Below are 23084 nucleotides of genomic sequence, written 5' to 3' on the forward strand. Positions count from 1 at the left end.
GGCAGTGGGCACCATTGGGACATACCCAAGCAGTGCAAATTTTAGGGAGGGATACATCAGAATAGACAACACCAGTTTAATGCCTTATCAGTTTGACCTTTATTAATACACTTTACACTTTATTTTACTACAGTTCCTAACACTCTACGCCCAAAGCTTGCGTCAGCTGATGATTGTACGTCTAGTCTGTAGTATTTCAAGAATGTATTGAATGAGGACCAGACTGCCGCTATGCAAATCTGTCCTGGTGTATCCTGGGCTTTAATGCCCATGAAGTAGACATGGCCCTTGTAGAATGAGCTTTAATGTTCAAAGGTTTATCTTGTCCTTTGCTTTCATAAGCCTTTTAATACAAGACACTATCCACTGGGAAATTGTTGTCTTTGAAGCTTCTTGACCTTTCTTCGGTCCCTCTGGAATTGATGAATAGTCTGTCTGACTTTCTGATATCTCGCATCCTTCCAGGTACACTTTTAGACATCTTACCACCTCTAACTTGTGTAGTCTTTCTTCTTTCTTATTCTTTGGTTCTGGACAGAATGTCGGAATCACAATTTCTTGATTCATGTGGAACTGTGATACAACTTTTGGCAGGAATTGATGTACTGGTCTGAGAACTGCCTTGTCTTGATGTATGACTAGGAATGGTTCCTTGGCTGATAGAGCCTGTAGTTCTCCCACTCTGCTTGCTGAGGTGACTGCTATCAAAACGCTATTTCCCATGATAACCATTTCAAGCCTATCTCCTGTATAGGTTCAAACGGAGCTGCTGTTAGTACATCCAATACTAGGGACCAGTCCCCTGTAGGTACCCTGTTCTTGATTTGAGGCCTTAACCTTTTAACTGCCTGAAAGAATCTGATGATCAATCTTTCCATTGGCAGATTTCTTTCCAACAAGGCTGATAGTGCAGACACCTGTACTTTCAATGAGCTAAGACTGAGACCTTTCTCAAATCCTTTTTGCAGGAACTCCACAATTTATACAATTCTAGGTGAAAGGACATCTGTTTTCCCTTTTCACCCCAATCGCGAAAGCAAAGCCAGATTCTATGGTATACTTTCGATGTGGAACTTTCCCTTGCTTGTAAAAGGGTTTGGATTGTTTTGTCTGAACAACCTTTCAGTCTCAATGTTTCCTGCTCAATTGCCATACCGTCAAAGCCCATTGTTTGGCATTCGGATGACATATTGACCCCTGTCGCATCAACCCTTTGCGATCTGGTATGTGCCATGGTGTATCTAGTGCCATATTACCAAGTGTGTGAACCAAAGCCTTCTTGGCCAGTAGGGTGCTATGAATATCACCTCTGCTTGGTCTTCCCTGATTTTCCTGATTGTTTCCGGAATTAAGGGAATTGGAGGGAACAGGTATACCAACTTGAAGTGCCATTTGAAACTGAGAGCATCTGTACCCTGTGCGCTTGGATGAAACTGTCTGGCACAGTAGTTCCTTACCTTGCAGTTTTGGTGTGTCGCCATGAGATCTATGTCTGGCTGATCCCATCGCTCTACCAGTTCTTGAAACACCTGTGGCTATAATGCCCCTTCTCCTGGGTGTATGATGCTCCGACTTAGAAAGTCTGCTGTGACATTTTCTAGTCTTGGGATATGTATGGCTGTAATTTCCTACAAGTGGCACTCTGCCCAAAAGAGGATTTCTGCTGTGAGGTTCATCAGCTTTCTGCTCCTGGTTCCTCTTTGTTCGGCTATATACTTGACAACTGACCTGTTGTTTGATTCTATTTTTATACAGCCACCTCTTATATGGTCTTGGAAAGTTTCTAAGGCCCTTGTACTGCTTTTAATTCCAGCAGATTTGATGGAAGATGCTTTTCCTGGTTTGTCCAGGTTCCTTGCACCAATGTTTCTCCCATCTGGGCACCCCGACCTGTGTTGCTCGCATCTGTTTAAGAAACGTGCATGGGACTAAGACAAGGCATTGCTGAGATCTCAACTCAGGATCTCCTGTTTACAAGACAGTCGCTTTAACAAACTAAGCCACAGTGCCATTGACTTGTAATTCTTACCCAGTGCACTGGGTGTAGTGTTTGTCCTTTTCCCAGGTTTCGGGTATCTTCCCACCACTTTAATTCCTGTTTTGTGTGTGGGTGTAACAAGATTCTTGGTCTCATATGTATTGCTGCCCATTTTCTGACGCTTAATGTTGAAGCGAATTTCCCTAGGAGCTTCATGCATTCTTCTGCTGAAGTCCTGGTAGCTTTCCTGAGCTTCTTTGTTGCATGGCTATGTCTTGCCTCTTTGTGTCTGGTAGTCTCACTTCTCCTTTTGCTGTATCAAATTCTACCCCCAGAAATCTTAACAGCTGAGTGGCATGAGATGGCTCTTGTTTCTGTTTATTAACCAACTGTGGTGTTCCAGAAAGGTTATACCATCTTCTGGTCTTGTTGGAAGTTTCTCCAAACTCCCTGATTTTACCCGGATGTCGTCCAGGTATGGGTATATATCTACCCCTCTTCTCATTTCTGCCACTAGAGGGGCTAGAACCTTTATAAACGTCCTTGGGGAAGTCGCCAGACCAAATGGCAGTGCTGTATACTGATAATGATCTTGATTTACTGTAAACCTTAGGCATCTTTGGTGTCCCTTTGTTATGGGCACCTGTAGATAAGCATCTTCTAAGTCTTATTGCCACCATCCAGTCTCCTGGTTGTAGCTCTTGAATAATCAGGTTCACACTTCTTAGGTTTAGAATTGCTCTGTACTCCCTTGTAGGTTTCCTTACTAGAAAAATTCTGGAATAAATTTCACTTCCTCTTCCTGAGGTACCTTCTTTATTACTTCTGCTTGTAATAATTTCTTTAAAGCCGAATTATTCTGCCTTCTTTTTTCCTTGGACTGTATCCATGTTATTAAGAACATATTTCTTCTTGGCATCTCTCTAAATTCTATACTGTACCCCTGATGAATGGTGTAATACCCAATTGTCCTGTATCGTTTGGGCCCATGTTGCAGAAAAACTGCTTCAGTCGCCCTCCTACTGGCAACTGTCACAAAAAAAACGGTCCTGGCCGTCCCTCCATGTTCTTTGTCTTGGAGATGACCTGCCAGGTCTATATGCCTTTGCTTCCTTATATTGGTTTCTATTAGCCTGTTGGAAACCGAATCTTCTGCTTTCCTGAGGTAAAAAATGCTCTTACCTCCTGATGCTTTTGTTATTATTGCATCCAGTTTGTTACCGAAGAGGAACTCACCTTCAATGGTAATCCACACAAGTTGTTCTTTGATGCTGTGTCAGCCATCCACTGTCTGAGCCATAAAGCCCTTCTTGCTGATACCGCCAGCACCATAGATTTTGCTGCTCATTTTACTTCGGACAGTGCTTAAGAATAGCACTTCTTTCCACACCTTTATGTATTGCTTCTTCAATGTTGGCAACTATGGCAGGTATGAGGATGTTCCTGCGGTAACGTATGTTTTCTTCCATACGTATCATCTTCCTATCCATAGCGTCCTCCAATGACGCAAGTTCCTTATTGGAATTGTGGTCTTCTCTACTATTCTGGAAATAGCAGTATCCACCTTTGGGCTGACATCCCCAAATTTTACCTCCTCTTGTGGGAATGGATACATCTTCCCAAACCTTTTAGGCGTAAATACTCTGGCATCTGGTTGCGCCAACTCCACCTGAATGAGGTCCTTAACTACTTGATGGATAGTAAAGACTCTACCTTTTTAAAGCAGCCGCAGTACTAGCAGCAGTAGCCGCAGTAGCAGCAGTAGTAGCAGTAGTAGCAATAATAGCAGTAGTAGCAGTAGTAGCAATAATAGCAGTAGTAGCAGTAGTAGCAGTAGTAGCAGTAGTAGCAGCAGCAGTAGCAGCCTGCTTAGCCTGTCAAAGCAGGCCAGTACAGAAACTCTTGAAGCAGCCAGGACACTTTTTGTCTCGCCCCAAAAATGCTATCTTTTTTGTGGGTTAACTCCTCAATGTCTTCCAGTTCCAAACCTGTATCATGGCTTTGATGAGTGGATCCACCCTTTCTACATCAAATTCAGATTCCTTCCTGAATATCTTGATCTGATGAATCCATTTCACTCTCTGACACATGAAAACAATCAATTTCAGACTCATATGATGAAAAACTTTTCCCCTTATCCAGACTGGTCTGGGATCTAGATCTTCCTGCGCAGGGTTAACAGCTTGCTGTACTTCCGCATCAACTCTCTGTTTAACAGCCTCCTTCATCAATAAAGAAAATGCTCATTTGTTCATTGGTATCACCTGCAGGTGTTTTAAGACAATCTTCACATAATTACTTCCCTATTAGGGCTGGTTTCACACAAGCTGAACACCATTTAGTTTTCTTAGCAACCTTTCATTTATGTTGCAGGGATTACCCCGTCCCTTTGAAGATCCTGCTTCTGGGAGGGTAACCACCGAACTAATTTATAAAAACAAAATAAATACTAAACATACACCCTAATGTATATATACCATCTCTCTTTCCCATGCAGAACTAAAACTAAGGACTCACCTAGTCTTGGGAACTGAAGTTTGGGTGTTTCCATTTTTGAATCCATATCCAGCACTTGGCTTCTCCCTGCTGAGCGTTCCATGCTGCAGCTTTCACTCACACATACACCGTGTGGTCGTCGCTTCTCTGACGTCATCAAGTGCTCGTGCACGGCTCGCGTGTCTGTACGCATTTGCCGGCGTGCCGTGACGCGCACGCTCCCGAGCGGCCGCCTGCACTGTACCCCTTTTACCGCAGTATCTCAGATACACATGCGGTCAATATGAACCTCCTTCGGTTCGCAGCAGAATTACTGGGGTAGTTCACCGCCGCGTTCCATACGCTAGTGCGGTCAATTGAGCCTCCTCTGCTCGCAGCTATGGCTGCTCCCCCCTCCGCCTGTAGCGGGCTGCTGGGTACTTTACCGCAGAGTACCATACGCTTATGCGGTAAATCTCGGCCTCCACGGCTCCCAGCTGCAGCTGCTGTGCGCCTTCGATCGGTCCTGCGAGGCTGCAGCTGTTCCCCCCCCCCAACAGGGGCTCCCCCGACTCTAAAGGGTCTCCGTCTCGCCACCCGTAGGGCGCATCGCGGAGCTTCAGGGCAGAGAGGCTGAGACCCTGGCTATCTGCACAAGGTGCAGTAGGTGAGCCCTGTTAGAAAATAAAAAATCCTACTCCTAGCTGTGAGGACAGGAAAAAGACTAAGGTGCAGGTAGAGGGAGGGGCCTTATATGGCCTACCTGCAAAAGTCTACTTCCTGTCTTACCTAGAGTGAGAAGGGATTAACCCAATGGTGCCCACTGCCAGGGTGATCAGGAAAATTGGGATTTTGGCTTACGACCTGAATGTTGATAAAGTGCTAAATTATCATCAACAACTACTTCATTTGGTTCTTTACTACATTCCTTAAAAAAAAATTCTTCTGCACTTTGTTTCAGAAAATAGCGCTTGAGAGTAAGTTTTCTCAAATATTTGTGAGCATCCACAAATAGCTTAAATGAATTTGGGCCTTGGACTGGCGCAAAATTCAAACCTTTGTTTAGAAGTGAGATCTGATCTTTCGTTAGTTCTACGTTTCTAATATTAAAGATACCTTTAGGTTGAGTTACCTCATCCTCTTTTTTGTTCCACCTTCTCCCACCTCTGGTCCCTCTCCATTTTTTCTTTTTAGGGGTGAGGCAACCAGTGACACTTCTTTTAGGGGAGAAAATCTGTTTGAATGGAGCCACGGATTCAACGTTTTTTTCACCATTTTTTCTTTCTCCGTGGCCTCCTTTCCCCCTTAAAAAGGAGAGTCCGAAAAATATCTGACCCCCCCCCTCCTCTTGGTTATCAACAGATTTATATGCTTCTTGCGGTTTGGAATAACCATGTTTTCCATAAACATTTTTTGATGCTTCCTGTGGTCTAGAATATTCACGCTGATCATATGGGAATTTAGAATCTCTCCACTGATCTCTTCTGGGATGTTTACTAAACCTTTTGTACCCTCCCTTGTGATAATTTGGTCTCCAATGTGGAGGTTGATGAAAATTTTGATTCTCTATATGAATAAGGATTTTCATAGTACTGTCTCTTGTGATAATTAAAATTACCCCATCCTCTATAAGTATTCCGCATTTGGGGATTATACTCTCTAGGGGGATACTGATTCTGATTATAATCATAAACTCTTAAAATCTCTCAAAGGTTCCTTATGGGTAGAATCTTTTCTATCAAACTTGGTGACATGAATCTGGTCATCTGACACTAGTATTTTAGGACTACTTATTGAATCGGTTGATTTTAACCTCTCGTTCGGTTTAGAAGTATCCTTATCTTTTATCTCCAAATTTTTATTTGACCAGTTGCTAACCTGATCCTTTAAGTAGTCTAATTTGTCTCTCTGAAACTTTTTTGTTTTATGCCAATAACAGATTCTTCCAATTTTTTAATTTTAGCCTGAACCTCTTTATCTCGTTTAAAATTCTGTCAAAATTTGCACATGTGAGGGACGTTAAAACAGATGGATTTTCTAAGATGGGTGTTGTCTTGCCCAAGTGTGAAAGCTGAATTGAATTAAGACACTTCAAGGGATGATTTGAAGACAGACAGACAATTTGAAATATGGTTTTACCTAGCAATAACTTAAGTAGACACAGCAGGGGATGGTTTGAAGACAGACAATTTGAAATATGGTTTTACCCGAGAAGAGAAGAAAAACATGATCAGTAATTCAATAGAGTTCCAAACTTCCTTTTAAACTTCAGCACTAACATTCTACTTTAAACCTGTCTACTTAAAACATGGCTGCAAAAAATGACAAGGAATCCACTTTGGGTCCCATGGACACTGCAGTATGACTGGATTCTTACTGTGTTACTCCTTCGCAACTTGGCCTTCCAACTCCATGCCTTGTGGAAAGTAGACTGTAATACTGCAAAGGTATTGCAGTCACGCTTCCTGGAGCGCCTCGCTTGCTCAGGCGGTTCAAACTTTGTAATCTTGTTTTTCAATTGAGCGGTGTCCTCCGCTCTCACTGTACCGTTGTCTTCACGGGCATTCGTTTCTGTGGGATACAGACGTTTGGGCCTTGCTAAGACCTTTTTCTCCAACTTCAGCTGAGAAACCTCCAGCTGGACAGCAGTAGTGTCCAACATAGCATCATGCTCAGTCTTTAGGGGCTAGAGTGCCTCGTACAGGTCACGCTTTGGTTTCTCTGCCATCTTGATGCCAGCATGCTCAGACTCCAGATCCTTCCTCAGGTCTTGAAGCTATCCTTCTGCATTTCTTTTTTCACTCAGTGCAGCTGCCAGTTCAGCTTCTTTGGCGTTGAGTCACGATACAACATCTGTCAGCTGATTCAGCACAAGGCTTAAACCGGCTTCCTTTTTTCCATTTCTGGCCTGCAGCAAAAATCCACCTTTGCTCACAGCTAACAAAATCCATTTTGAAATTATATAATACACACCATTGTGCCAGGCAGAGAAACAAGTGGGTTCAACACCTATAAATATTACAAGACGACAAACTGCCTGCAACAGACTAAGCAAATAATGAGTACTTAAATTAGTAATATAATAACCACTAACGGTGCTAGGGACTAGAAGTAATATCCCCTCTACATATCCTCTTTATCTTTGCTATACATCTTTTTCTCTCTCCCTTTTCCTATGGGATACTGTTCTTATGTTATGTTTCCGTGTGCTGTATACTAGAGGCCATTATCTATAGGTATATTTTCTTCTTTTAAATCACCATTTTATTTAGTTTCCAAAAAAGTGCTACAAAGCCCCAGGCAACACCACCCTTGGGAGATTGAAAAACCCCTCACGAAGGTCCCAATGCCGGTTAGCCTTCGCGCCTTGAGCTGACAGTTACAGGGGTACCCCAATCGGGAGAAAGCAAGGTTCAAATACCAGTGGGGTGCATGGCGGGCCCAATCACATTCTTCCTTTGGGATTTCGGGCATGAGCACGCCGACGCTGCATACTGATTGTGAATTGTAAATCCGCCACTGCCCTGCCCCCACAGCTAAATGCTTTTCATTCTGGGTTAGAGTTACAAATACAAAATAAAGTTGTGTGTGTGTGTCTCCTGGATTCTGACTATAGATGTTTGCCTCAGATTCCCATATGAACACCTCCCTCAGCCTGGCAAAGTGCTTGTGGGGAGGTAACGCCAGCGCATGTGTAACAGGAATCTCTGCCATAGAGGTGTGCAAGTGTAACCATCAGTGGGAAAGGTCCCTGCGTGAGGTGGCACCACTTGTTACATCATTACTGCATATGTCAATAATAAAGGGACACTTAACCCCTCAGGTGCCTTTTCATGTCTACGTGTAACCTGTGAAATAGATGGTCAGCCCTTGCTGCTCCCTAGAGATATTAAAGGAACATGATATACAGTATTTAAAGGCGGCTGCATTAGTGTCCCTCATTGGGGACGTTAGGCCCGGGCCATAGAGGGGTGAGGAGTTCCGAGCCGTGCTGACGCTGCATGGGCATGAAATCGTGCAGATTTCAGCAGGCGAGCCAGCGGGCGCGATCGGAGGCGGGGGGAGACTGAGGGAGGCGGGGCAGTGATGTCGCTGGGCCAATCGCCCGCGACACACTGACGTCGACGTCACGGCGCCGACGTCACGGCACCGTGACATTGACGCAGCTCCGTGCTGATTGGATGTTTTCAGCCAACAGCGCGCTGAAAATCAGCTTGGCGCTCGGCTGAAAACTCCAGCGCCTCAGCACGCCTGCGGACGCTCGCAAGAGCCCCCTCTAAAGGCATCCTCATTGAGGATGCAGGGGCTCAGCACGGAGCGTCCGCACGGCTCAGCACGGCCTGTCCTTCTATGGACTCGGCCTTAGTCTGTGTCTCTGTCCTCTACCTCAGTATTCACAAGACACTGTAGGACATTTGGTCGCGGCCGTTTCGCCGTGACTCACCCCACCGCCAGCCACTTCGCCGCTAAGATAAGTGCTTAAACCCCCTACCCTAAAACCCCTGTATCCTAAGCCCCCCTTACCTTAAACCCGTATCCTAAAAACCCCACTCTAACCGCTAAAACCATTTAAATTAACCCCATAAATAGTAATAACATTTACATTAGAAGTGGCTAGTGGGGGAGGGTCATTCTTCAGCCTAACACCTGCGGCATAATAGTCGCGGCAAAACTATTCTGATTCAAAGCTAAGTGAGGTTACACACCGTTTCAGCATAATGGGAAACACACATTTTATTAGAACCAACAGCATGGAAATATAAAACATTAAGAACATTTTTCTTTAAATAAAACAATAAGAATTATACAAATAACCTGCATTTAAAATGTTATAACTTTTTTATACTCTTAAAATGCTGGTTTTATGCACCATAAACTAAATTCACTTTTCATTGTGATTTAGCGTAACACAGATACACGTGTCCACCTATATGTGAGCGTCTTAGTCGCTGGTTATCTCTAAAAATGCCTGACTTTAGAGATAGGTCTCTCCACTATGTGTCCTCTTGTGTGTCCTCAGGCTGGATAAATCACTAAATCCCTTCTCACATTCCCCACATACATACGGTCTCTCCCCTGTATGTGTCCTCTTGTGTATGTTCAGGTTGGATAACCAACTAAATCCCATCCCACATTCCCCACATACATGCGGTCTCTCCTCTGTGTGTGTCCTCTTGTGTGTGTTCAGGCTGGATGAGCCACTAAATCCCTTCCCACATTCCCCACATACATAAGGTCTCTCCCCTGTGTGTGTCCTCTTGTGTCTGATCGCATTGGTTACGTCACTAAATCCCTTCCCACATTCCCCACATACATGCGGTCTCTCCCCTGTGTGTGTCCTCTTGTGTCTGATCATGCTGGTTAAGCCACTAAATCCCATACCACATTCCACACATACATGCGGTCTCTCCCCAGTGTGTGTCCTCTTGTGTGTGTCCAGGTTGGATGAAACACTAAATCCCTTCCCACATTCCCCACATACATACGGTTTCTCCCCTGTATGTGTCCTCTTGTGTATGTTCAGGTTGGATAACAGAATAAATCCCTTCCCACATTCCCCACATACATGCGGTCTCTCCCCTGTGTGTGTCCTCTTGTGTATGTTCAGACCAGATAACTGACTAAATCCCTTCCCACATTCCCCACATACATGCGGTCTCTCCCCTGTGTGTGTCCTCTTGTGTGTGTTCAGATTGGATAAGTGACTAAATCCCTTCCCACATTCCCCACATACATAAGGTCTCTCCCCTGTGTGTGTCCTCTTGTGCCTGATCGCGCTGCTTACGTCACTAAATCCCTTCCCACATTCCCCACATACATGCGGTCTCTCCCCTGTGTGTGTCCTCTTGTGTGTGTTCAGATTGGATAACTGACTAAATCCCTTCCCACATTCCCCACATACATAAGGTCTCTCCCCTGTGTGTGTCCTCTTGTGCCTGATCGCGCTGGTTACGTCACTAAATCCCTTCCCACATTCCCCACATACATGCGGTCTCTCCCCTGTGTGTGTCCTCTTGTGTGTGTTCAGGCTGGATGAGTCCCTAAATCCCTTCCCACATTCCCCACATACATACGGTTTCTCCCCTGTATGTGTCCTCTTGTGTATGTTCAGGTGGGATAACAGACTAAATCCCTTCCCACATTCCCCACATACATGCGGTCTCTCCCCTGTGTGTGTCCTCTTGTGTGTGTTCAGGCTGGATGAGTCCCTAAATCCCTTCCCACATTCCCCACATACATACGGTTTCTCCCCTGTATGTGTCCTCTTGTGTATGTTCAGGTGGGATAACAGACTAAATCCCTTCCCACATTCCCCACATACATGCTTTCTGTCCCCGGTCTGTGTTCTCTTCTGTGCGTTCTGGTCTGATAACCATGTTAGACTCTTCCCACGTTCTCCAAGATCCGTTCCTGTGGCAGCTGCTAATATATATATTTTGGAATGAGAAGCAGTTACAGTGTTTATTAATTGCCTTGACTGGTTGAAAGATGCATTTTCTGTCATATTTATTGGAATGTTGCAAGATTTTTCTGTCTTCATCTTTTCCATATATTCATTTGGGTGTATGAACCTCAGATGTTTGAGGAGGTAATCCTGACTGCTAAAAGCAACCTTGCAGTGTTGGCATGGGTGGATTATTGGTGCGTGTTTTTGTACTAGATGAGACAAAAAAGTCACTGTTACACAAACTGTCTTACGAAAGATCATGTAGGAGAAGTAAGTTGGCATATCACAAAAAGTTCAGGATGAAAGTAAACTCTAGATGTACATTGTAAAAATGAAGGGTTTAGCACAACATGTGCAGCATTAGGGCCGGGAGGCTTACATTGGCTTACAATGGCACTGGGTCACTAGTGTTTATTGATGATGTGACAGAAGACAGAACAGCCGGATTAATTCTGAAGTGTATAGGGATATATTGTCTGCTCAGATTCAGCCAAATTCAGCGAAGTTGATTGGACGGCACTTCACTTTACAGATGGACAATGACCCAAAACATACTGCGAAAGCAACCCAGGAGTTTTTTAAGGCAAAGAAGTGGAATATTCTGCAATGGCCGAGTCAATCACCTGATCTCAACCCGATCGAGCATGCATTTCACTTGCTGAAGACAAAACTTAAGGCAAAAGACCCACGAACAAACAACTGAAGACAGCTGCAGTAAAGGCCTGGCAGACCATCACCAAGGAGGAAACCCATCGTTTGGTGATGTCCATGCGTTCCAGACTTCAAGCAGTTATTTCCTGCAAAGGATTCTCACCAAAGTATTAAAAATGAACATTTTATTTATGATTGTGTTACTTTGTCCAATTATGAAATGTGTGGCTATAGAGGCACTAACACCCAATTGGCGAGGGGGCAACATCAATAGTCTCCTTGGGAGAAAAGAGTCGTTTTGGATATACGAGCTTAAGACCCTGACCCCTATGGGCCTGAATATTGAATTTGACCTCAAAGCATTTCTAGTTAACAAATAAATCCTTTTTTGGCCAGCACATAGTAGGGTGTATTAAATTTCTATGGGTAATACGATCATTTAGTATCAAAGGATTTTCCCTGTATAAATCACGTTATATATATATATAGCACATTGTAAGTTTACATTGTTTATTAATATTAATTACATAACACTTTCTTTACGGTCTTTATATGCATGTTAGGTATTGTAGTCACCTTTCTTTTTCTTTTTTATTTTTGGACTATACATTTCGTCCCGCTTGGAAGCTACTTGAAGGTCAGTGTAGTTATAGCAGGCAGTGCATTTGTATATATGTATGTTCTCACATGCCAGCCCCCTTTGCACACTGTCCAATACATGATATAATATCAAAGCACTTGATATAGAGTACAATATGACTCTCAGTGGACCATTTAATTCCCTATTATACAGCTCTTAGAGAATAAATGGGTCCCTTATCCCACAAGGGGTTAAGTGTTATTGTGCATCATTGCTATGTGTCCATGTCATGCATAACCATATACATTTTTTGACTTTTGTTTTTTGTTTTATTTTTAGGTATTGTAGAAGGATGTTCATTAGTGTTCGTATTTATATATTGTTTCAATCATTGTTTAGTGATAATATATGTGTTATATGTCATTTTATGTTGTCGTTAGTGTTGCTGAGACCAAGCATCCTATCCTTGAGCTACTGCGCATGTGCAATCCATGTATTGGGTCCATGTACCTTTAAACCGGGACTATTTAGATGCGGACTCTGCAAGGCATAGGAACTACTTGTTTACCCCTGAGGAAGGAAGCGCAGTCTTCCGAAACGCGTAGGGTGGTCTTCGTCGGTGCAGTTGTTGCCTCCATACCTGCTGCGCCATTGAGCCTTATCTGAAGCCTTGCCTGCGGTCTCCGGTTGCGGCGGTCGGTGCACGGATCCCCCAACACATCAGAGCAACCGGTAGTGGGTCCTGACGTGCATCCTGAGGAAATCTTGGCGGCTTTCAAAATACACACCAGCTGGTGCACGTGGGGAGCGGAGGTTCGTGACGTTACAGACGGCAAGGGATTCTCCCTGAGCTCCAGCCAGATGCCAGCACACGCGGTGTGGTTCATATGAGAGGGGATACTCTCCGATTTATCCACTGATTGTGATCTGTGTATGTCTGGTAAGCGGGCATTTCATCTGAGGCTGCTGTGCAGACGTGACCTTTATTTTTAAATGCTGTTTTATTAAATGTGATATTTTACTTCAGTCTTGTGTCTCAGCACATGTTTGTCTTTTAGTGTTATAGTCTGTCTAGTATGTATTGTTAGTGATTGTATTACGCTATGTTTGTCTTTATCTTTTTTGCATGAACTGCTGCATTCATTGGAAGAGCAACAGAGGAGTTCACCACTATACTGGTTGTATGACATTTACATCTATTTCTGTGTTATGTACCCAGCGCCATAGATATAACATTTGTTTCCAGTCTCCCATCTGACCCAGGGGGTCAGAGTTATATCACAGGCTGCGGGTTTCACCTTCTTAGATTAGCGCTACCTTTTTCTTTGTTCAATTTGTCCAATTACATTTGAGCCCCTGAAATAATGGGACTGTGTATGAAAATGGTTGCAATTCCTAAACGTTTCATACGATATTTTTGATCAACCCCTTGAATTAAAGCTGAAAGTCTGCACTTCTATTGCATCTCGGTTGTTTCATTTCAAATCCATTGTGGTGGCGGACAGACCCAAAAATATGAAAATTGTGTCAGTGTCCAATTATTTCTGGACCTAACTGTATTTTGAATGTTCTTTCTTGTTTTGTTTTACATGTGTATATATTTTGTGTCAATGTTTAAAACCTAATTTGTCTAATAGTGATATTGGGCATTAGTTGACAAGGGAGCGGGGATAGAGGACGTGGGTGATAGTGGTAGTTGCCCTGGGGAGGGTGGTTAGGCTTACCGTGGGGGGTGGGGGTGGTGGTGAGAGGGGTAAACCCCTTAATTACCGTAGCGACTACAATGGCAATGTTTTACTGGCCACTAATGGGGTCAACAGGGTTAGGTAATGTTTTCTTTTAATTAAGTATTAACCCCTTTGGTGCCTGTGGTATACCATGGTAACCACCGGCATGGAATGGGTTAATGTTATTTTGATCATAGGTTTCTGTAATACACATTACAGAATCCTACGATAGAAATATTAACCCAATGCGGTATGTAACACATTATTAACGGTCACGTTAATTCCCACATCGCGAGATTGGCCCAAATATCGCACCCAGTAAATTATTACCACAATCTTGATATATACCATCTTCAAATTGTGGTAATAACAACCGTTAGTTTATTATTTCCCTGGGCAGGGCCACCAACAGGGAGGGTTCTGCCGGGGTTGGCGTCCCTGGCCCGGTGAGTCAGGGGGCCTAGCCGCCCCGTGCAGCCGCCAAGAGGGGTGTGTGACGGTGAAGGGGAACCCAGGCCACCACATAAAGGTATTATGCCTGGCTGGGTGCCCCTGAGCTATATTGGGGAATTCTGAGTGTCAGCTCTTCAACCCAATTATGGTATATAACTGTTTGTCTAATAATGTGCAGATCGTGAGTTTCAGGGGTGATTTTATGGTAAAATGTCGTCAGAGTGTGTTTGAGTAGAAGGAGGGCCGGTTTGCGGGTTACCCCGAAACATGTACTCAGGAATCCCCCAGATTCCTGAGGACATGAGGAACACACCACCGGATAAAATCCTCACTTTGAAGCAATTTGCAGCTCACCGCCAAATCCCCCTGCTTCAGCACAAACCAAAACAGTAAGGGGAAAAGAAAATGGTTTTTAAAAGTCCCCCAAGATTTATATGTTTAGTAAGGTAATGTTCAGAGTAAGTAATTCAGGGTGGTGGGAGCCACAGTGGCTACTCCGCCCCTAAGCTTCAAAGGCGATCCAGGATACGGACGTGTTAAATCTTTTGTTAGCAAGAAGGGGAGGAGACTGAGCGGCACCCGGTAAGAGGGCCAGGGTTCCATATGCTAAGTGACAAGTGAGGGAAGATGGAGTTTGTCACACATGCTCAGTGGCTATACTGAGGCTTTGTGCCAGGTTTCACAGGACTGTTAGAACCTGGCTATAGGTGGGACTATTGGTTCCCACGCCAAAGATTGGCTGCACATGATACAGATAGGCTTTTGAGGTTTTAAAAGTCCGGTGCAGCCAGTCAGGAGTTAGTTCCATCTATGTTCCATCTTGTACAGCAGATACCTCTAAGACTTTATCGTGCGGTACTAGGACGATTCCATCGCAACTAAGGATTGTACCCTGCTTCAAAAGTTCGTTAGAACTAAGGATTGGAAAACTAATCCTGCAAGGACAGTGTAACAGGGGACTTATCCCTGTTCAGTAATGTTCCTTTAATCTAGCAGTGTGGTAGTTCATTACTAAACACCACCTGCCTGATTAGATTGTTTACAAAAAGCCTGCCTTTGAGACAGGAAGTGACTCTCTCTTTAGCTCTGACTGAGAGCTGACCTTTGGAGAGACAGAGCAGAGGTTCTCGAGTCCCAGGAGAGACTGACCAAAAGAAACCCAGATCTCTGGAGCTAATTGCAAGACACCAAATAAGACTTCTAAACCTGGGTGCTGATATTTTTCTGTGCACGCACGGGTGCGGTTCCAGGAGAGCAGAGAAGCTTACGCTACAGCAACTAAACAGATAAGACTTTCCTTATTAAGAGACTGCTTATATCTGCTTATTTTCATGTTATGTGTTTGGGCTGGGAGAAGCTTAACTAATGGAGATGTGAACTAATTGCAAGGATTTCACTAGAAATACTCCCAAGTGAATGGAAGCTTTGTTCCCCCCCCCGTGTTTGGATAATTTCCTGATGAAAAGGAAAAGGCACAATAAAGCCTATTATAATTTCACATTATAAAGCCTCCTAATTGTGTACCTCTGTGAACGTCCGTCTACATTTGGTATCAGAAGTGGGAAAAGAGGTGTCTTTGTAGTTAAAAAGGACCGGAGATTTTTATGTGAATTTTTTTTTTATGCTTTTGCCTACAAACAGTCTGGAAAAAAAAAAAAAACCTCATGCAGCAGAGATTGGAATTAAAGGGATACACACCACTGAAACTTACAAAAACCCAGAAGAGACGGCTGAAGTAGCTAAACCTTATTTTGCCTATCACAAAGTGTAATGTGGTCATTGAAATAGGGGTCTTTGCCTTTCAGCCATAGTCAGGGTTCAAGAAGTGAGTCAGCCCTTGGAAAGGGATAGGTGTTTGTTGTTTTCAAAAGTTTCGCTGAAGCAGTGAATACAGATGGTGACCCACGAGTGGTACTGATTTTGCAGATAAAGGTTGCCACACCGCATAGGACTACCAGCTGTGAATGGAGTATATGCAGAAAAGTGTGAAAATTGATACAAGACTGTGCTGAAGCAGGGGAATTTTTAGCAAACCAATGCTGAGTGTAAAATTGCCGTATAGGGGGAAAAAGTGATTTCTGAACTGTGTAAAGGGTTTTTTCAAAACCAATTGCTGAATGTTGAGTCACCCTGCCGGGAATGAAAGAAATAGTCCACTGCAAAGAATGTTTTTTTTCTGCAAGTAAAAAAGTCTGCCTATATATATCTTGGGAGCAAAAACAGACACCCAAAGTGTGAAGTGTGAATGCCATAATACCCAAAGATGAGACTGAAAATTACTGAACTCAGGCAGAAAACCAAATTCTGTTGCTGAAGTGGGGAGATTGCACCCTGCAAGCAACTGCACAATCTTGTATACCTGATAAAAGAAAATGCATTCACAGTACTGCTGATAATGAAAAAAAAAAAAAAATTACCCAAGAAAGAAAAGTCTACAGAGATGCCTGTGAGAGCTACGACCTCTACAAGCAAAATATGTCCATCTGTAGGACTACCACAATTGGGGATTCTAGCAAATACAGTGGCAACAGCTGCAATAGCGCCTCCTGAGGTCAGGAAGAAAATTACACCCAATAGCCTAAAAATGTAGGACAAGATGCAGCGTTCCTGTAATGAACCCTACCCCACGGAAGAGTGGCCCTTCCAGTCCAATAAAGAGGAAGACATCTCTTACGGGGAACCCGAACCGAGTCACATCCACAAAACACCTCAAGAATGGTGGGGGTGCCTGAACTCGGCACGAACAGAAAAGACCGCTCCCTTTGATGACGAGTATGATCAACAGGAGACAGAGCGGGAGCAGCAGATCACCCAATATTTCTGTCAGCTAAAGCAACTGCAAGAAAAGCCTGGCGTATATAATGAAGCTGCTAAAATTTCAAATGAAGATGGAGACCCCAATATCCCTGAAGGGACGATGTCATCCAAATCAAAAAGGCGGAAAAAGAAAAAGAAAAGCAGTTCTTCACTTACCGTGGAAGGAACAGACACGTCCGCAGAACCTGTGGAGGAAAAGGGGGACCGAGTTGCCCTGCAGCCTAGAGAAAATGGAGAATTCGTCCCACGTTATCTGAATATCCAGAGGGCCCAAGGCAGAAGTCGTGTACCCCAAAGAAGTGTCTGTCCGGTGCCAACAGTGAGGAACCCTCAACTAGTCATCCCAGGGAAGTGGAGCCGGAACCAGTGAGTGACGATCCCTTGACCAGCCCTGAAGACGCCCTGAAAATTGCCAGGCATGACTGTGATCTGCTCTGTGAAGAATTAGGAAGAGAGAAAAAATAATGCTGAGCTACAGAAGACTGTGCTCGCAATTTACTCTGCGGCCAAGACCGAATTGGAGGATCTCAAGACTGAGCTAGATACTGCAAAGGCTACTATCTCCGCCATGGATGAAAAGCAGAGCCAATCTGATAAAATGGTGGCTACGCTAAAGCGGAAGTATGAGGGGGCACTGAAGCAGATGAGTCTTCCAGCAAGAGGTTCACACTCTTCGTATAGAGCTTGATGCCTCACATCATGAGACCAAATGCTGCCGCACAGACCTGGAAGTTTCCAGAAAGGAACTACACAGTCTCACTGAGGAGCTGGACATTGCTAAAGAAACTATTGGTAATCTTGGTACAGTTCTCAAAGTCTCTCAGAAGGAGCTTCAGACCCTCAACCTAGAGAAGGAAGTCTCACGCCAGGAGACTGTCATTCTCAAAGCAGATGTGCGTAAATGGAAGGAGGACTGCAAAGAAGCCCTGAAGAATACAGAGACTGAAAAAGGAGAAAGTTCAAGATTAAAAAGAGAAAACTTAAAACTGAAAGAAGAACATTTTCAGTTAACAGAAGAAGTCAAGGAAAAGTTTGACGCAGAGCACCAACTGCAGAACCAACTGCAAGGTCTGCGTACACACCTCCAGTATGCTGAGGAGAAGCAGCAAACGCTACAGGAAGAAAAACTGCAGGCTGCTAAAGAGGTACAAGCGCTGCAGGAACGTCTGAATACCCAGTACGTCCCCACAGAGCAGTATGAGGAGCTAAAGGCCACGCTGCATGTCTTCAGAGCATCATTGGAAGCAGAGCTTCGATACCAGGTGACTCTGTATGAGAGGGAGCGTGAGAAGGCTCAGAAACTGGAGCAAGAGCTGGAGAGACAGAGAGACTGTTCCATTCCCTTGTCAGTACACCAAGGAGAAAACAGACGCAGCGGCAACCTTGACGACAAAAATTACAGAGCTCCAGAATATGAAGGAGACTCTGATACAGATTCCTCCAATACGGAAAAAGGTATTGGCTCTGCCCAAGCACCAGTATCTCACAGTAACTAATGCCCGTAAGGACAAGGGTACAGTGAGAGTTGGGGACTCCATGCAACATCAAAACAAAATTACGAAGTTTGAGCCACCACAGAAAGCACTAGCCAAACCTACAGCTGCCCAAAAGGCAACAAACAGAGGTAGGAGTGCAGAATCAAAGCCAGAAGAATCCTTAGCTGAAGAAGCTGAACTGGCGACTGCGTGGTGTGGAGAAGCTGCAGAAAGACCACTTCAAGAGCAGAAAACTCTAAGGGCTAGTCCTAACTGCCCTACAACTGTTGCCATACACTTTGTCTACAAAAAGAGGAGTGCCCGACGCAACAGAAATCTCAAGACCGCGCACGCAATAAAAAGACTTTACGTGGAAAAAGTCCTCCTCGAGCGACTGAGGAGTGCTGAACTCAAGTATCTTCGGGAGGAGACAAAAATAAACTGGAGAAAGGGCTCCAATCCCAGCGGGACAGAGGGTTCTCTTCCTCCATCCACTCTCATTCAAGTCACAGAGAATGAGGATGGAAGGATGGGCTTTGGCCATGGTAAGCCCGAGCTTCCCACAAACAGGGGAGGTATGTAACAGGGGACTTATCCCTGTTCAGCAATGTTCCTTTAATCTAGCAGTGTGGTAGTTCATTACTAAACACCACCTGCCTGATTAGATTGTTTACAAAAAGCCTGCCTTTGAGACAGGAAGTGACTCTCTCTTTAGCTCTGACTGAGAGCTGACCTTTGGAGAGACAGAGCAGAGGTTCTCGAGTCCCAGGAGAGACTGACCAAAAGAAACCCAGATCTCTGGAGCTGATTGCAAGACACCAAATAAGACTTCTAAACCTGGATGCTGATATTTTTCTGTGCACGCACGGGTGCGGTTCCAGGAGAGCAGAGAAGCTTATTCTACAGCAACTAAACAGATAAGACTTTCCTTATTAAGAGACTGCTTATATCTGCTTATTTTCATGTTATGTGTTTGGGCTGGGAGAAGCTTAACTAATGGAGATGTGAACTAATTGCAAGGATTTCACTAGAAATACTCCCAAGTGAATGAAAGCTTTGTTCCCCCCCCCTGTGTTTGGATAATTTCCTGATGAAAAGGAAAAGGCACAATAAAGCCTATTATAATTTCACATTATAAAGCCTCCTAATTGTGTACCTCTGTGAACGTCCGTTTACAGACAGAACGAAAATATTCATTTCAGTGGAGAAAGAGGAGTCTCAAGCAGTGCCCCTAGCCAAAGACTGTCTCGTGGCTCTATTTACACACCAACCCTGCTCTGGGAATTGATGCCTAGAGACTTGATTTCTGTGAATTTCGTTCTGTGGACATTTTATTTTGTTTTGGCTCGTTCCAGCAAGTGTTTATTCGTGTTATTTTGTAAATCAAGCTGAGTGTGTTTCTTGTGTAAATAAATTAAAATTAATTTTATCTCTTGCTTTGTTCAATCAAAGGATACAGAGTACCACAACGTGACTGGGTGCTGCGGTTATATCCCTTGCTGTCGGGCAAGGCAAAAGAGACCCTAAAGTCCACCCCACGAGAGGATCGGGATGACTACGACCACCTCAAGGCATTACTGCTGCTGCGGTATGCCCTCACCCAAGAAGTGTAAAGAGGCAAGTTCAGGACAGAGGAACGCCATCCTTAGGAGTCCTTTGTGAACTATGGTGCCCGCATGGCACGCCAGGGTACTCAGTGGGTGGAGGGTTGTGGTGCCACAAAGTACCACACGCTTCTGGACTTACATCTTCCATGAGCAGTTATTGCAGCAGTGTCCCTCAGATGTGAGGGCATGGGTCTTTGACAAAAAAACGAAGACTCATGAGGAGGCTGTCAGGATGGCTGACGAGTACTTATGCAGCCATGCCCTGATGGAGGAGAAAGGTGCTCCCTGACGACCGGCTATGCCAGCCAAGGGAGCCAAGCAAACGGCTCAGTGGGTGCAAAGATCTGCAGCAGCAGAGCACAGCAATCCTAAACCTGCAGAATTTAGGCATGAGAAAAGGTGCTACCTGTGTAACAAACTCGGTCACATCAGACCTGACTGTCCGGACCGTGCCAGGTCCAGTGAACCCCATCTGGGGCAACGCTCTCCAGCTGCGAGACTACCTGGATCTATCGGGTTTGACAGTGCAGATGAAACATACCGCAAAGACCGCCCTTTTGAACTGTTAACCTCAATAGCTGGGCCGCCCGTCAATACACTGGATTGGGCGGTTGTGCCAGCGCCTACTCTTTGAGGTGGGGAGGTGTGATGGTGAAGGGGTACCTAGGCCACCAAATAAAGGTATTATGCCTGGCTGGGTGCCCCTGAGCTATATTGGGGAATTGTGCGTGTCAGCTCTTCAACCCAATTATGGTATATAACTGTTTGTATAATAAAGATGTATGTGGTTTTACTGTTCCAGGAGTGCCAACCAGCGGGGATGTGCAGGGTGTGAGTTTCAGGGGTGATTTTACGGTAGAATGTTGTCAGGGTGTGTTTGGGTAAAAGGGGGCCCGGGTTGCGGGTTCCCCCGAAACATGTACTCAGGAATCCCCCCAGATTCCTGAGGACATGATGAACAAAGACCACCGGATTTGTAAGGACAGAATGAAAATATTCATTTCGGCGAAGAAAGAGGGGTCGCAAGCTGCGCCCCAAGCCAAAGACTGTCTCATGGCTCTATTTGCGCATCAACCCCACTCTGGGAATTGATGTCTAGAGACTATTTCTGCGGATTTCGTTCCATGGACATTTTATTTAGTTTTGCCCTGTTCCAGTAAGTGTTTATTCGTGTTGTAAATCAAGCTGTGTGTGTTTCTTCTGTAAATAAATTACAATATATTCTATCTCATGCTTTGTTCAATAAAAGGATCAAGATATTAAGGTGTTAAAAAGCTTGGTCTCCCGTGACAGGGGGGACAAAGGATAATGGCTACCAGTCGCGGCCAGGTCCCGGCTCTGCATCAGATGCAGGCCTTCCTGTCCCAGCCTCTGACGTCAGTGCGCTGTGCCCCTCTGACGTCAGCACGCCAAAGCATCCGGTGCCCGCGGACTGGAAGCTCGGTGTGGGACACAGCGAGGAGGCCTGCATCTGATGGCCAGTCGCGGCCGGGTCCCGACTCTCCGCCCGTCCCTGCAGCCACCGCCAGTCCCGACCATCCCCAAGGTATGTTTACTTTTATTTATATGTATCAGGGGGGAGTCTTTTTATATGTATTGGGGGGAGTGGGGGTCTTTTTATATGTATTGGGGGGAGTGGGTGTTGGTTTAGCTCATCTTGCCTATGTATATAATGGGCAGTATATTGGCCATTATATACATAGGAAAGACAGGGCTAACGCCAGCCTGAAGTAGGTGATAAAATATTTGCGGTATTTCTGCCGTTCATCCCGTTAAGATAAATATTGGAACTTGATGTATGGCAGTTTTTACTTTAAAATGTGATATTATGCCCGTTTTGTATCGGATCTGATGCTTTTAATGGGTTTGAAAAAAGTGATTTCTTTTTGGCGCTGCAACGCTGATTCAATGCACGCTAATAATAAGGCGCTTTTTTATTGGCGGTTATACGGCATTTTTGGTTACCGCAGCTTGATGTATCCGGCCCTATGACTCAAGTCGTTTAGTGATATTAAGTTCTAGTTGACCCGTAATGGTGTATGCAGATTTATCACTATTTGCAATTTAACATCAGTAATAAGACAATAGAGATGTAAAAACCACACAACACATATTCTGATTACCTTGTGCTGACGCGTTACTTTTCCACTGCGTACCCCACTTGATACCAAGCTCTTTCCCGTATTCATCTCCATACCAGACCAGGAGATCTGTGTGTTGGGGGAGATCTGTACAGGTTCTGTAGTAGATTTTCCTGTGGTACTGGAACGCCACAAGGTTCTGTTCTTTCTCGTTTCTCGCACAATTTACAAACCTAAAATTGGGACAGTTAGTGAGGTCTCAAAATAATGTCTATTTTATAAAGGAAGAGCTGAAAAAAGATACAAGTTGTTAATAATGTGACTTTTCTTTTCTTTCTTCTCTATAGCTTTTGAGGTGATCAGAGGTTAACGAAGAGCCATGTATATATACTAGAGGTGCGCTAACTTTTCTGTTTTGGCCCCCCCCTGTCAGCTCCCCCCCCCCTTCCCTTACCGGCTCTGAGCTTTGCGGCGTCATATGATATCATGACGTCACGTGACGCTGTGTTGTCATAGCGACGCATCACCGAAGAGGCAGTTCATGGCCACGCCAAGCCCCCTCCCCCCGCGCATCCCATCGCTCCACATAGACCACAGATCGCAGATTTGACCCGTGCAGGCAGTCAGACGCACGTGCAGCAGTGACCACTGGGGTCGCAGCCTAAGGCCGAGTCCATAGAACGACAGGCCGCGCTGAGCCGTGCGGACGCTCAGCGCTGAGCCGTTGCATCCTCAATGAGGATGCCTTGAGAGGGGGCTCACGCGAGCGTCCGCAGGCGTGCTGAGGCTTTG

At 44.8% G+C, this 23084-nt stretch overlaps 1 protein-coding gene across 4 annotated transcripts in view; it reads right to left on the bottom strand.

Moving 5' to 3' along the window:
- Positions 1–9169: 9169 nt before the first annotated feature.
- LOC142474965 (uncharacterized) overlaps positions 9170–23084 on the bottom strand; it is a 70108-nt gene continuing 56193 nt past the window's right edge. For all 4 annotated transcript variants that reach the window (XM_075581052.1, XM_075581051.1, XM_075581049.1 and 1 more), the window contains 2 exons: positions 22335–22525; positions 9170–11110 (listed from right to left, as the gene is read on the bottom strand). In XM_075581052.1, the coding sequence (XP_075437167.1) occupies positions 9429–11003 (1575 nt within the window). In that variant the 5' untranslated portion in view covers positions 11004–11110; positions 22335–22525 and the 3' untranslated portion in view covers positions 9170–9428. The remainder of the gene's footprint in view (positions 11111–22334; positions 22526–23084) is intronic.

Source organism: Ascaphus truei, unplaced genomic scaffold (genome assembly GCF_040206685.1).
Source record: "Ascaphus truei isolate aAscTru1 unplaced genomic scaffold, aAscTru1.hap1 HAP1_SCAFFOLD_1023, whole genome shotgun sequence".
NCBI lineage: Eukaryota > Metazoa > Chordata > Amphibia > Anura > Ascaphidae > Ascaphus > Ascaphus truei.